At 44.4% G+C, this 14,502-nt stretch overlaps 1 protein-coding gene across 2 annotated transcripts in view; it reads right to left on the reverse strand.

The window, feature by feature from the left end:
• The window catches only part of TNFRSF11A (TNF receptor superfamily member 11a), a 29,369-nt gene that overhangs the window by 5,545 nt on the left and 9,322 nt on the right, over positions 1-14,502 (reverse strand). The window contains exons 2-9 of one of the 2 annotated variants that reach the window (XM_059485989.1): positions 11,168-11,249; positions 10,623-10,748; positions 9,946-10,089; positions 8,771-8,864; positions 8,332-8,426; positions 7,344-7,451; positions 5,454-5,503; positions 2,976-3,828 (exon numbers count right to left, since the gene is read on the reverse strand). In XM_059485989.1, coding sequence (XP_059341972.1) covers positions 2,976-3,828; positions 5,454-5,503; positions 7,344-7,451; positions 8,332-8,426; positions 8,771-8,864; positions 9,946-10,089; positions 10,623-10,748; positions 11,168-11,249 — 1,552 coding nt within the window. Of the gene's footprint in view, positions 1-2,975; positions 3,829-5,453; positions 5,507-7,343; positions 7,452-8,331; positions 8,427-8,770; positions 8,865-9,945; positions 10,090-10,622; positions 10,749-11,167; positions 11,250-14,502 lie in introns of both variants that reach the window. The other variant, XM_059485980.1, reaches the window with a different exon arrangement.

Below are 14,502 nucleotides of genomic sequence, written 5' to 3' on the forward strand. Positions count from 1 at the left end.
GTTGTGTGGAGTCAGGATCTGTGCCTGCTCAGAGCTGAGTCTGGGCAGCACTCAAGTGTCTCTCTAATAGGCCCCCCTAAGCAATCTTATTCATTTCACCCAAACCACTGCACTGCTAGCTCTTTGCTTTCTTCCCACGTGCTGTTGATTAACATGAGATGTCCATAAGGGTTTTCTCTTCGGGAGTTTTTCCCTGCTGGTTCTTTCCCCTGTGTTTCATTCAGTGTGGCTGTTTGCCATGAATAAAAGTCTTGGGCATAATGGCAGTACAAAAATAACTGTTTGTCTTTAAACAGATTGCCTGTCACTTGCAAAAGGTGCTGTGAATAAAGTTACCAGTGCTCAGCACGAGATCAAAAATTTAGAAATATATGTGACAGTGGGAAGGGGAAAAAAAAGGCAGATAAACACATTTTTAATGTTTAGCTGAATGTGGCTGGCAAATCTTCTGTGCTTTCTGAAGACATCATGCTGAAACAAAAGGATATTTAAGGCCTGAAAACACAGAAAATGGACACAAGAGCTTCCTACACTGTGCAAAAGTGCTTCCAACCTGAAAATTATAAGGGACACATTCAGAGTGAAGGCATTGTTCTCTGCAGTGTTTCAGCCTTTTGATCTCTTCAGACTATCTCATATTAATAACAAAGACAGATTAATTTTTGTGGTAATTGTCCACTAAGAACTGGAACAAGGCAGGCAAATCATTTTCTCTGAGACATTTAATGGCCTCTAGGTGGTGAGAACTGTTTGTCACTGCCAAACCAGGCTGGTTTGGGATCTGGAAGTGAAAGGTTTTGCAAAACCAGTCCCAATTATGAGTCAGCTAGGTTTTCCTGCACTCGTGTTACGCTGCAGCTCTGCACAGGATTTGAGGTGGGCCTGAACTAATCCTTCATGTTCTGACTGCGTCCAGGGTCGTGAGAAGAACTTGTGAGCAGCTTTGAAGAAGTGCTTGAAGGCTTACCTCCACCTCCAGTGGTGAGCCCTGGAAGGGGCACCTGTCCAGAGGTCCACTTTGGTCCTCTAGGACTGTTTCACAGGAGGCACAGAGTTTACCAGTTCTGTTGTCACTCTGAGTGTTAGTGAACCAAGATCAAAACTTCATGGAATTTACCATGGTCTTTTTCTTCCCATTTTTCACCCACCCTTTTTTGTACCATTCTGTTTTAGCATAACTGTGTGCAAAGCCTGGTGGCTCCAGTTGCTTTGAAAAGCTTTACAGAAAGTTATTTTACATGCACACTTATTCCATCTGGGCATTTCACAAGGCCTAGCAGAATGACAGACGCTGATCACCCACACGTGCAGCCCTGGTGCTGCTTCAGTGAGGAACCTGTGGCTAAGCCTTGTCCTGGTCCTCATGCAACCAGGCCCTGCCAGGAGAGCATGGCCATTCTGTGGGCAGAAAAATTACTCTGCCAACAAGCCAGGTTACCCACAGATAACTAACCCACACTCTGATACTGCCCACAGCTCTGTCGGTATCTTCCTGTAGTCATGCCTAAAAACTGGCAAATTAGGAACACAGTATCTGTGCTCAGGTTTCACCAGATGGCACTATAGCATGTACATATCCAAAGGCACAGACACAAAATCCCATATAAAGAGTTGTGCTGCAGATCTAAGATGGCACTTGCTAGCACAGCGCTTATATCCAAGCTCTCCCATTTGCTCTATTGTTCCTTAATATTTTCTCTTTCTCTCTGTGTCATATTAAGAAAGAAAAGCAGTACCAAATATAACTTGGCTTTCAGTTGCACCTCAAGAGTCCAACAATAACAAAAAAGATAATCTGTGTTCTCTTTACTCCTGCTGCATTTTGTATAGACCAGCCAGTGAAACTGCGTCAAGATTTCAGGAAACTGAAGCCCAGAAAGTTTCTGCTCTTCAGAAGATGAATGCTACACACTTTCAGATTCCCATATGGAATGCATGTTGAGAGAGGAAGGGCCTTCAAGTGTGTTGTTTTGGGGCTTTGGCAGACTGACAAGAATGTCTGTAAGAAATTTTAAGGCACGACATGGTTTTAAGGAAGGCCAACAGCTTACAACTGCTGTGGGTATTACAGTAACACTTGGATGTCCCACTCAACACTAAGGTCTCATTATGCTTGGCAGTGCACTGATATAAATAAAAATAGACCATCCAACTTTATGAGATTATAATCTAAAATGACTAATAACATATGACAGGCAGATTGCAGACTTTTGTTCTGAAAAAAAGTCTGGGGAAGGAAGGTTGCATCCAGAGAAGATGTGTAACTTCCCTTCTGCTGGTTTTGCTTCAGTGCTTTTCTTCCCTTTCATTTGACAATTTTGCTATATTAACTCAATTAATAAATTGGCAGACAATTAGTAAAGTAATCAGTGTTTCAGAGTTGTTTAGGGAACAAAGCATATGTACATGGAGAAACAGTGTCTTCTGTATGAAACCATTTTATGTGAATGCTTATATATAAATAAAAACAAAGAGAAAGAGCCATAAGCAGAAAATGTAGATAATCTCTTAGACCCAGTCACAGCCACCAGCTTACAGCTCCAGCTGGAGTTTCACTGACCACTGTATAAATGGAACTGGACTTAAATCTAATGGCAAAAATATGTGTGCACACCAGTGAATGAAAAGCATCTGCCTGAGCACTATGCATCCTTCCTTAGCTCAACTGCTAGGTCCCTTCACTCTTTTCTGGTAACAGAACTGCCTGGCCCCTGCAGTGACAGCCAGAAGGTGGGTTCTGCATTGCTGGTTAGATCAGGGTGGGACAATGGTCCCCTGCTGGGCTCATTCTTCTTGCAGAACTCAATACAAACCAAACGGCCTTACAGTTTCAGATTTTTTTTCAGACTACCTTCAGGGCAATTAAGTGAAAAAGAATAATTTTCTTCTCCTAAATCAGATCCTCTGAATACTACTGAGCTAGCAAAGAGGACAATCCTATACAAGTGTATATGGGTGAAGCCTAATGTGCTTACCAGATGCTGGAGGGAGGTCTGAAGTGCTGCTGTTTGTCCCTGAAGTGCTGCTCTGTGTCCCTGAAGTGCTTCCGTTTGTGTTCTGGTACTTCACGTTAGTACTATCTGAAGGTGCATCTTCCATACCAAGATTGTTTCCTAGAGTGCTCTGACCAGCAGAGAGAAAATTCAAACCACAGGTGCACTGGGCACAGGAACCAGTTTCTGGGGAGGTGGAGGTGCTGTCAGCCGCAGCACGACAGGGTTTGTAACACTTTTGGGGAGATTCTCTGTACAAAATGCCACACCTCACACAGATCTTCTTTGAGTCACAGTTTGTTGCAAAATTATCTATGTCTTTGTTGCCTGTTTCCTTCGGGCAACTGTGGGCATGTTGGCAAGATTTCTGTAGAAGCTGGTCCGTGGCAACGTGTGCCCCATCTGTGTTGGAGGGAGGGTGAAAGCCTGGAGAGACTGATATGTCCTCTGTGCTCCCAATACCTGAAAAGTACTGGTTCAAGCTGTCGTTCTCCCCTGCCTCCATTGGTTGTGAAAATGATGACACAGTTTTACTTGCAGTCTGACTTAGCAAAGATAAATAATCAGTGTTATTGAGGTCCTTATCCACGTACTCATCTTCCGTGGGAACTGGTGGGAATTGGTAATCATCAGTCTCGGTTACTACAGAAAACTCTCCTGCCTCACAAGGCTCTGTGCTGGGGCTCTCATTCCTGCAAGGAGTGTGACCAGAGGTGCAGCATGATTTTCCAGGGACGGGAGAGCCCGAGGGGACCAGGAGACATGTGCCTTCAGCAGTCTGGGGGACAGGAGCATTTGTGATGTTCACAGTAACAAGTGCATCTCTGGGGAGTTCCTGAAAGAAATTAAAAGTAAAAACGTCTTTAACAAAGAGATCAACATGGAATTGTTTTTTAGACAAAGAAGGAAAAGGCAGGTCCTTCCTCTGTGTGGAGCTGCTGAGGTTGAGCAGTGTTGCTATATTTGAGTCTTGATGTGCAATTCTACTCTGCTGTGAAACTGTGACTGGTGATGCTGGGCTCAGCAGGTGCTGAGAATGGAATCTGGTGGCCTGGGGAGCAATAACATTCCATCTTGTCAGACAACTATTCCTAGCTTTTTCTTCGAGGCCACTCAAGAAGAGTTAATAAACCTAGAAGAGTTGCTGGATTCTGCTGTTCCTTATGGACCCTTAGTAAGACCCACTGCTTATTAGGTTTTGGAAACACTTCCATGTGTCTGAAGGGCTATTGATCTGTGAAGGCCCTACTGGAAGTTGAATTTTTAATGTCAGCAATGACTGAAGAAAGAACCTGGATTGATTCAGAAGTTCTGAGACAAGCTAGAAGAAAAGACAAGCAAGGTTGTATAAACCTGAAAGGTTAGGACAAAAACATGCAAAGGCCCATGACATCCTGTTGTCACAGGAACTGACAAAGTAAAGCTACATTTTTGGTGGCAGCTTCAAAAAAAAGGTTGGGAAATACTTCAGGGGTTTTCTTCAGTTTGTACAAGTTGTGCTTTAAAGATGGGTGTTTGGGAACTGATACCTTTAATTTCTAGCATCTGTTCAGATCTTCCAGGATAGAAGAGTGTAAGTGCTGCCAGCCACTAATTGCTGTTGATTCACTCCTCTGTCCCAGAGGACCTGAGCAGCTGCCAAGACAGGAGGTTGCATGAAGACTTATGAGACAAAAGAGGAACTGCCTGCTTAGAAAGGTGGGGTTTTTTTGGTATGTTTGGTTTTTCTTTTAAGCTATGAAATTGGAGCCTTTCAACAGCTAAGCTCATCACAGCTCCTAGAAGGGGTGGTGGGACATCTGGGACACCTCAGTCCACATCCATGGTATTAAGCAGGCTGTGCACATGAACTTAAAGCAGTGCTACCATCTGTTTCAAGCATGGAGCTGGTGTTCTTCCAGAGCAAAAGCTCTTATTTTTTTCATACTGGAATGCACAAGTAGGATTTCTTCCTCCCTAGAATTAAGAAGTCAAACAGTTTCTTTAGCTGATGGCTCTGTGTTTAATCCCTTGCATGCCTGGCATTTTTGGCATGACCCAAATCCAAATTTCTTCCCTGTGAGTACTCTGGTATGTAACAAGGGGCAAACTCAGCTGAAGTTTTTCCTGCACTTAGGATTTAGAAAGGCTCTCTCCCAGGCAATCTCAGGTGTTCAGCAACCAGTGGGTTCATGATTAACCTTTTCACCATAAATATTAAATAATCACAAGACCTTTATCTCTGTTCAAACTGGCTAAAACCAGAGAGCAGGTTCAGAAGCGATTTGTGAATGGTGATTTCACATGCCTCACATTTACAGAAAACCAGACTGAAAAAGTCAAAGTTGTGAGCAATTTTTGAGGAACTCAAAATTTGTTTTCTAGCCAAAGATTACCATGGAGTCTGCTTCAGAAGGGGTGTCAGGAATGCCATGAGGAAAACAAAAAACGAAGAGAAATTGCTACCATCTTTGACTTTACCTTTGTTCCTTTTATTTGGCTGCACACTTCATTAGCCCAGTTCTGTAGATCTGCTGTAGGGAAAACAAAAGAGTAGCTGTAACATATAGCAGGCACTTAAGTTAACCACAGACCTAAACACCCACAGTCATTCACAACCCACAATATCATATTAAATAAAACCAGCAAGCCTGTTTTTACTGCCTGCTCAAGTGTCCCAGCATCTAGCTGAGGATTCACTGTAACTGGAACAGGGATATATTTCTGTGGAACAAATGTTTCCAAACTCCCAAAATAGACCACGGTTAAAATGTGTTCCACATCAAATGGGGTTTCTTTCCTGGTCATATGTCACACCAAGCTATGACTGGCCCAACAACAACCTGCTCACAGCAGAAATGCTCTATTTCAAGAGAAGTCACATGGATGGCCCAAAGGCCCTTCCCAGACAGGAGTGAGAAGCCTGGAGAGAAGAGGGTAAACCACTGAAACCACAGGATGGCAGCCTCAAATATAGCATACTCTACTTAATCAGGGTATGCTTAATGGGGAAATTAATTCCAATTTCTTTGGAGTATCTCCCAAAGAAAAGCTTTAAGTCCAATATGCTTTAGGGCAACAACTGAAGCAATTCTTGGTTCCTGTTTATAAATTCAGGAGATTTTGAAGGGCTCAAGCCCCATGTATGTTTGAAGTTTACGATGGTTTTGCATGGCTGAAGACAGATGAGCTGTGCAGCCACTGCCAGTTCCCAGCAATGACTCTGTTGCCCTGATGTTGATTTACCACCAGTACCCACAACAAGCAGGAAGGGCTTCTTCCTGAGCCTGCAATTCTCCCAGGCCGGGTGAGCAGGATTCCCCATGCAAAGGCAATGAGGGGCATATGCTGCTCTGTCACTGCAGAGCAGCAGGGCAATAAAAAAGCCAAAGAAATTGCATCCCCCCCCTAACCTGCTCTGCATCGCAAGTATTTGGTTTGCAAGAGAGTCACCATTTCCTCCAGCCCATCCCAGAAATTCCAGATTTAGCACAACCCATGTTTAGTGTGGCAGAGGCAGCCTATTTCTAAAACATGGGCTGAAATATACTTTACAATAACTGAGTTCTGTCTTCCTTTCCACTGCTCCCAAAACTTTTCATAAATTGCTAGCACTTGGAAAAGGAAATGATGGAAAAAGCTTTCCATGTTTAGGGGAAAAAAATTAAGAACCAACAGAACAATACCTCTGTATGTCCTTCACTAAAGAGACCCAGGGCTTAACATAGAGTGGAGGAATATGAAGGTATTTCTATTCTATTAATAATAAACACAGTATCCCACTTTTATCCAGTATGCCTTTGGCTAGAATTTTTCTATTTTTCTACTTTAACTATTCATACTATTGCCTTCTAGTATTTCTTCAATTTCATCAGAACTTCAGTCTTCAGCTAAAAACATCATCTCCATCATATTCTCAAATACACATCAGTCTTGAAATCCGTATTTTAACCTGTCCAGATGCAGGATTTTGGGTGGGAGGGAAAAGTAAGATGAAGAAGACAGGAATTCTGTCTGTCTCTGCTTCCCTTCAGCCAAGGGGCCAGCTGTTCCAGGTGCTGCAGAGCAGCCAGGCTGCTATGAAAGCCCCCAGCATCAGCCCTCCTCCTTCCAACCACAGTCATGTCTGCCCTGAGGATGGTCACTCCATGGGTCAAGGGTAATACACTGTAAATTACTGCCTGCCTAGAGGAAAGGAATTTTTGGCCTGGCTTTGCGCTAGATAAAGCATATGCATATGGACAGACATAGGGATGGCATAGAACTTCCAATGTAATTCCTGAGATTCTTAATCTGTTGGTTACCCATGAAATCAGAGCACACAGAGATCCACAGTTGTCATACCCATGAATACCATTAGCTATGATGTACCTGTCAGCTTTTTCCCCTTCTTCTTGTAGTATACAATGAAGACGACAATGCCAATTAGTGTCACGAAAAACAAGACGACAATTAACACGTACAAGATCCTGTGTGTTCCTGCAGGGTGTAAAAGACATGATAGTGCCATCAACACAGCCTGCACTCAGCAGAAAGACAATCCTTGCTCATTTTACCTGCTCTTCTGCAGGAGAGGGTTGTTTTTCCTTCCTATTTGATCTTTAGTTTCTATAATAAAGAACAGTAACTCTAGCACTCATGCAGTTCTGTGACAGGCAGCCACACTGATAGTGCCTGGTACCAAGACATTTCCATAAAAACCAGAATCTTGGTGCTACAGAGCAATGTTGTCTGCTCAGGCTTCTCTCAATGTTCCCTTGCAAGCTGCCAGCAGGCCACTGCGGTAAGCTTGATCTCACTCAGGGAACAGAGGACACACATTTCATGGAGATACAGGTGGAGAAATTTGTCTTTTATCTCAAGTTATGATGGATCGCTGTGTGTCAGGCAAGCAACCTCCTTGGTACCATTTCCACACTGAATAAGGAAATGGACAGTGGGCAAGAAGGGATACCTGAGGGGGATCAGGCTGAGACTGTATCCATTGCTATAAAATAAGCAAGGAGAGGAGCTGCTAGTCTTTATACATGTAATGTGTATGGAAAGCACATAAAAATGAACAAGCTGTAAATGTGATGGAGTCATGGGTATAACGTGGCTATAACAGCAATGCTGCCATGCAGCTTTAGTGGCAATACTGCCACTCAGCTTAATAGTGGACACAGGCCCTAGAATCACCAAGCCTGAAACAATTTTTAAAGATGGGATTTTCCATCCAAGAGCACTGTCTTGGTCTACAGCTGCTTTCCTTAGAGTCACCCATAATGAAAATGGATTTAAGTCAGCCCAATCCTCTATTAATCACATCCCTCCTCCTCCCTGCTACTTTCCAATCAACAACCCTTATGAGGACACAAACCATCTTCTGATGGCTCAGGCATCTTCTGTTCTTTACAAACTGCATCAGACTTGTCAGTCCCAGGCACAATTTCTTCCATTCCTAGAGCTGTACAGCTAAAATAGAAAGACAAAGAAGTTAGGTTCTCCCAAGGAAGCTTTTTGTGCCTCCTACACTTATGCAGAGCAGTACTTTCTGTTGTAAAACACAAATTCTCCATCCCTAAGAATCTCAGCTACTTTATTTTTGGCTCAGCAGTCCTGTTGTCACTGCTCTCTCTTGTTCTCCTCTAAGGAAAATTCAAGCTTCAGCCTGACAATGCCTTCATCACTGCACAGCCAATGCTGATGCTCCATGTGCTCTACAGGCAGTCTGGACCACCCCACTGAGAAATGCTTTTGCCCAAGCTTCTCCCTGTCTTCTGGCTGGTGTGCTTCATTTACAACACCCAAGGACTTACTTGGTCCAGGATTTACACTCGTCAGTGGATGAAGAGACCTTTGAGAAGTAGCCTCTGGGACATGGTATGCACATTGTGTCCCTGTCTTGTTGCACTGTGTGTAGGAAAGAAAAATGTCATGGATGAGTTTCTGTGGGCTCCTTCCAAGTGAGAGGAAGGTGACTATGCTTCCCATCCTCTTGCTCCACTCTCCTCCCTCAATCCCCCTAAAAGCTTTCATAAAGAGTGGGGTCTTAGGTTGTATTAGGGCAGCAATCACAGCCTCATGTAAGCCCCAGAAAGTCTCACCTGAGCACTTCTCTACATGATCAAAATGAGAAATGACCAGGAGCCATTTGTGTTATTTACTGAAAAATAACACACAGCTGTTACACCCCTCCCCTTCTATTTATTCCCTCATGATGATGCTGTGCCACAGACAGTGACACTGACTGGTATTGTCACTTCTATGAAGCCACAGTAAACAAAATGCTGCATCAGGATTTGTTAGGTTGGAGAAAAAACAGCAACTATCCTCCAGACACATGAAGCATTTCTTCCTCCATTTCTCTATTATTTGCTGCTTTTCTGGGGTTCCTTATGCGTGGTGCAGGTGTTCCCAGTGTTCACTCTGAACTTAACTCTGTTTTCCACCCACAAAACACCTGCATCTGGTTTTAGATTTAAATTAAATGTCTGTAATAAACCTTTGTACTACTAGCCATCCAAAATGGAATACATGAGCTACCTGAAAAGTGCTAATCAGTTTTAACTTGTTTGTAACATTAAAAAGTGGCAAAGCAAAGTCATTGCACAAAACCAGATTGCAAATCTGACCTCAGGAACTACTCCCAAAAGAGTGCTTCTCTGAATACAGGAGCAATGCATGACCTAGTGACTCACAGTCAGACACCTCAGCAAACATCAGAAATGTACTGGACACCTTGCAACTACTGCCTACTGTCCACGTGATATCTTGCAGAAGTCACTTGATCCAAGATACTATTTAAACTACGGAGGCAGGAGCCATCAAAATGTGAATAGTCCAGGAGGATTACATGCAGTAATAACAACAACTCAGAAATGCATCTTCTGTTGTCATCTGAGAGTCTAAAGGACCCTCTCTAATGTCACAAGCCACATGATGCTGGCCTCATCCAGCATTTCACTTTGTACATCCCCTTTCTGTATCTTACCAGGAGGCTTGACTCCGAGTCCAGGAGCACACATGGTATTTCTCTGGCAGCAGTCGCAGTCCTCGTTCCAGTGGTAGCCCATCGTACAAGCACACTGCCGCTGGAACGTGCTGTTCCCTGGGTTCACTTCTCTCAAGGCCTTCCCTAAAAGAGAAAGCAGATGAGAGGAAAAATCTCTCTGATAACAAGCCTCAAGTTTCTGAACCTCCTGTTCTACCTACTTGCTTTGCTTGAATGGCAGATGCAAAGCCATTCATGTTAGAGGAAATGGTGTCTTTCCGGAAGCACGGGAGACCCTTGATCGGCATGGGGCTCCTCACCCACTGCACTTCTAAACAATACATTTCCTTGTGGCTTTTGCAGAAAATAAACACAGCATTTGCAAGGGTGAGACAAACACATTAGGGGAAGTGAATGCAGAGTGTGCTGGGCAAAAGGACAACTTCTAAAATCAGCTCACAGGGGTGAATGGCCCCGGTGAAGATAATCACTATCAGCAGCACTGAGACTGCAGTCATGGTGCTCTGCTGTCTGGGGACCTCCCTCTCTGCCAGGCTCTTCTGCAAGCTCAGCCTTTGGTGTTGGCCACCTGAACACAGCAACTTCCCTAGATCCACTTTCCCATCTCCATGCTTCACTAATTTGGATTAAAGGGTTCTGCAGTATCAACAGCTCACCTTGATCACATATTTTATGTAGTAAGCATTTATCTTCTTCATTCCAGACATCCATATACTCGTTTGGGCCACATGGCTGGCACACGCTATCAGAAGTAGCAGTGCATCTAGCAGACAAATACTTCCCTGTGATTGAGAAAAGAACAAGTAGGTCACCTGGAAGCTGTAGAGCAGCTGTCTAAGGAGGTTAGAGAAAGGTAAGAGATTGGGTGCTAACACTGCTATGGACAATCATTTCTTCCTGCACCTTTTTAGTTTGTCAATCTGGTCCCCATTCAGTGTGGCACTGAAACATCTGTGAACTGGGCAGCCTGGGGGCACAAGAATCGAGCTCCTGTCTGTCTCCCACAGTGGTTAGGTGCTATCCCAACAAAACAGCTGCCGTGGCCTTTGCTGAGGCCAGCAGGACCACTCCTGCCCTAGGAAGGCACTTGAGACCAGGCAGCTGCCGGGCACGTGCCAATCCACCAGCAGCCAGGAGAGCTGGCTGCCTCACCCTCAGAGCAGCTGCTGAGGAGCCTCTCAGCCCCACAGTGCTCACATACCTGGCTCACACTTCCTGCAGCACCGTCCCAAGTACTCATAGTGTTGCTCGCTCTCACATGGAGGAGTGATTTGTAGTGACAGCTGGAGCAGGGAAGGAAAGAGAGGACATGATGAGAACCAATACACTTGCAGAGCTCCAGCCCTACCCAGTCCCAGCACTGGCAGAGAGAACGAAGATGTTCTGTCTTTATCTCTTGTGGACAGCCAAGCAATAAAACTTACCCAACACTTGTGATTTCAAAGGTGCTTTGTAAGCATGCTAAGAGTATGTACTTGATGATGTACACACAGGAACTTTTAATAGAGCCAGGTGACAAATAAATAATCCATCTTGCAATTTGTCATGAACTTTTGGCCTGCTACATAACTCTTGTATTTAAAATCTACGACTTTAAAACAATTGTAAAGGCAAAAAAAGGCATAGAGATACCTCTGTAGTCTCTTCCACAGAAATTACCTCAGATCAAGACCTGGGAAACTGCCAGTTTTAATGCAGAGCATTAAGCAAACAAGCAAAGTGAATGATTTATATTCCTGAAAAAGAAGAAGTTCCCAGCTTCCCACTGGGATACAAAATGCTCTTGGCTAGTCCCATAAAATACTGGGCTTAAATTTTGCAGCTTTTTATGGCTCCCAGTGTGTCCTGCAGAGGTGGTCTCATGGAACTGAGGCAGCCATCCAGAAAGGTGATGCAATTATCCAACATCTCTTTGTGTCTCAAAAAACCCAAACCAAAACCAACACAAATCTACACAAAGCACTCCCTCTCCCCCTCACCATCTAAAGTGGGTACATGACAGGGAATCTGCAAAGTGGGCAGCAGAGTTGCCTCTGGTCCTCATGGGCCTTTGCATTCCCTGCCAGCTCTCAGCACCCTGTGCACACAGTGGTCCCCCCCAGAGCCCAGGCTTGAGGGCATGGCTTGTGCTGGGGATCCTGGCTAGCTGAGCATTGTGCCCAGCCCTTCACTGACCCTGCTTTGGCAGCTCAGAGTCCTCAAGGCAAACCCAACACCTCACAGTTGTTGATCTTGAAATTAGATAAGGTGATTCAAAATCAAGCCCATAGCAAGGAATTCTTCACTCTTGGATACAGCTTTGACAACTGCATTATCTTGGACAAAGCTGGAATAAAACTTTTTCTGCTGGTTAAAGGGAGCTTTTGCCATCTAATAGCACATGGCAACCCTAGGCCTGCTGGTGCTGCTTCCCATTCCTCTACTTAGCATTCTCCCCTTGTTTCCTCCAAATCTTTACATCTTCTCCTCTCTCCTTTTCTAGTTTAAGCAATAGCAACCCCTTAAAAAATAGCTTCCCCTAAGCACCTTGCCCTCTTCTAATGCTGGGAAAGGTCTTGTATATTTAAGATGACCAAAAAAGATTGAATTTTTCTTTAGAACACCACCCTCTGGCTTGCAGTTTGAGCCATGGGTTGGTGCATGACTTGTGTTTATCAAAACTGCACTAGCTGTGTCTGGAACAGAAAAAGTAGCACAAGTCAGAGGTCTTGAGCTCTTGTATTTTTGCAGGCTATAAACAACTTACAGCCTTTTATTTTTAATCATCACAACAATCCCGGGTCAAATTAAGAGTCTAGTCTTGTGTTGTCTCATTGTTTCCTTGTCTGTCTCTTTGCACTCATTAGCAGTACCTTTCCTGCGATTAGATAATGCCTTTTTGGAACAAACACTGCATTCCCTGTTTACACAGCACCTCCAAGGAGGGGCACAGGATAACAGGCAGCACTGGTGAGGGAAGAGGCAATCTAGGAAAAGGAGAGTTAGGCCAGCCTGGCAGCTGAACAGTGACACAGCTCAGTGACCCCTACACTTGAAAGAGCCCGTTTTCTGTAACACACCTCAGGCTAAAACACTGAGATGGCCAGCAAAGGGCTTGAGGTGATGATGTGGAACCAAGCACAAAGAATGTCTTGAGCAATCGATTCTCTACCCAGCCATCCACAAAGGTAACAATCGTGGTGAGACCAAAAGCAGTCTCAGCACTCACTTTTTGTTACAGAATATCCTCTTCTTCCTCGTTTGCCCCTGTTTAATAGTTCCTCTTTAGAGAAAAAGACTAAAAAAATTACTGAAGTGTCAAACAAGGGCAAAGTCATCCTTTTTGCGGAAGAATACGCAAATCTGCTAAGGAGCATTCAGCTAAAGGGTCTGGAGTAATTTCTGAGAATCACAACTCAGCCTGAGGAGAAGCAGCAGGGCGCTGGAACCAAGGTGAAGGGAGCAGGCTCAGTCACCTGTTGGACATCATTTGATAACACCAGGCTTTACAACACAGTGAGGGCTACTGTTATGGAATAGGTCACAGCTGCATTAACCTGTGCTCTGTGTCAATGAGCAGCCTCTTTTGTGTCTGTGTCCTTCCCCTTTTCACACAAGCCAAGGCATTCATAAAGCTGAATACTCCCTCTTTTGATTTGTGCCCAATGGTCCAAGGACAAGGCTCTCATGGGGTGAACTCCCAGGGGAAGGTGAGGGATTCTAGCCTGGTATGGACTGGTTGGATCTGCCAAGAATGAAAGCTGGGGCAAGAGTCGCCAGGAAGGGAAATCAAAGCAACCTGGAATTTTCTTATGATGAGATCCAAAATTTTGCTAACACAGCTCTGTTAGACGTGAAGTTAATCCATGTTAATCCCTCTGCCAGGGAGATGTGTCTGTCTCAAACTGTACATTAACTTCCTTTGGAGGATGAGAAGTACTTGTGCTGCTGGCAGCACGATGACCTGATGCTTCACCACCACCAGCACATTCCTGCCAATGTGTCCTTCTGAGACAGGGAAGTGCAATTTATTTGTAGATGAGGAACTTGTACCAGGAGGCCATCTGGCTTTATAGAGGTGACGGGAAACCAAACCAAGTCTCCCAAGGCCCAAGTCTGCTCCGTTACCCCTAGAACATCCTTCCTCTCCTTAGATGCTGGCCTGTGGGTCAGAGTGATTTGGACACCACCAAGCTCTTATCTAGAGAGAGAAAGTGCCAACTTCCTCCGAAGTGCTTAAATGAGATTACACCCAGTCTGCTCATTCCTTTAATGGTCTCACTATTGATGAAGCTGCTCATTAAATCCCATCACCATGTGTAAATACGTGCTTCAGAGAGCTCTAGGTATCCTGTGTAAGTTTAATTTGTCATTTTGAAAGTGTGCAAAGCACCCAGATTTCCAGCAGCTCCTAAAAAACCAAGCAGCTTTCCTGTTTGATCAATATTACTTCAGAACAACTATACCTGACAGGGGAAGAAGCCAGGGGGAAAAAGACAAACCTCCTCCAGGCTTGGTAGATCCAGTTTGGTAAAGCACACCAACACCTGCTTACCT

This window comes from Ammospiza nelsoni, chromosome 1 (genome assembly GCF_027579445.1).
Source record: "Ammospiza nelsoni isolate bAmmNel1 chromosome 1, bAmmNel1.pri, whole genome shotgun sequence".
Classification (NCBI taxonomy): domain Eukaryota; kingdom Metazoa; phylum Chordata; class Aves; order Passeriformes; family Passerellidae; genus Ammospiza; species Ammospiza nelsoni.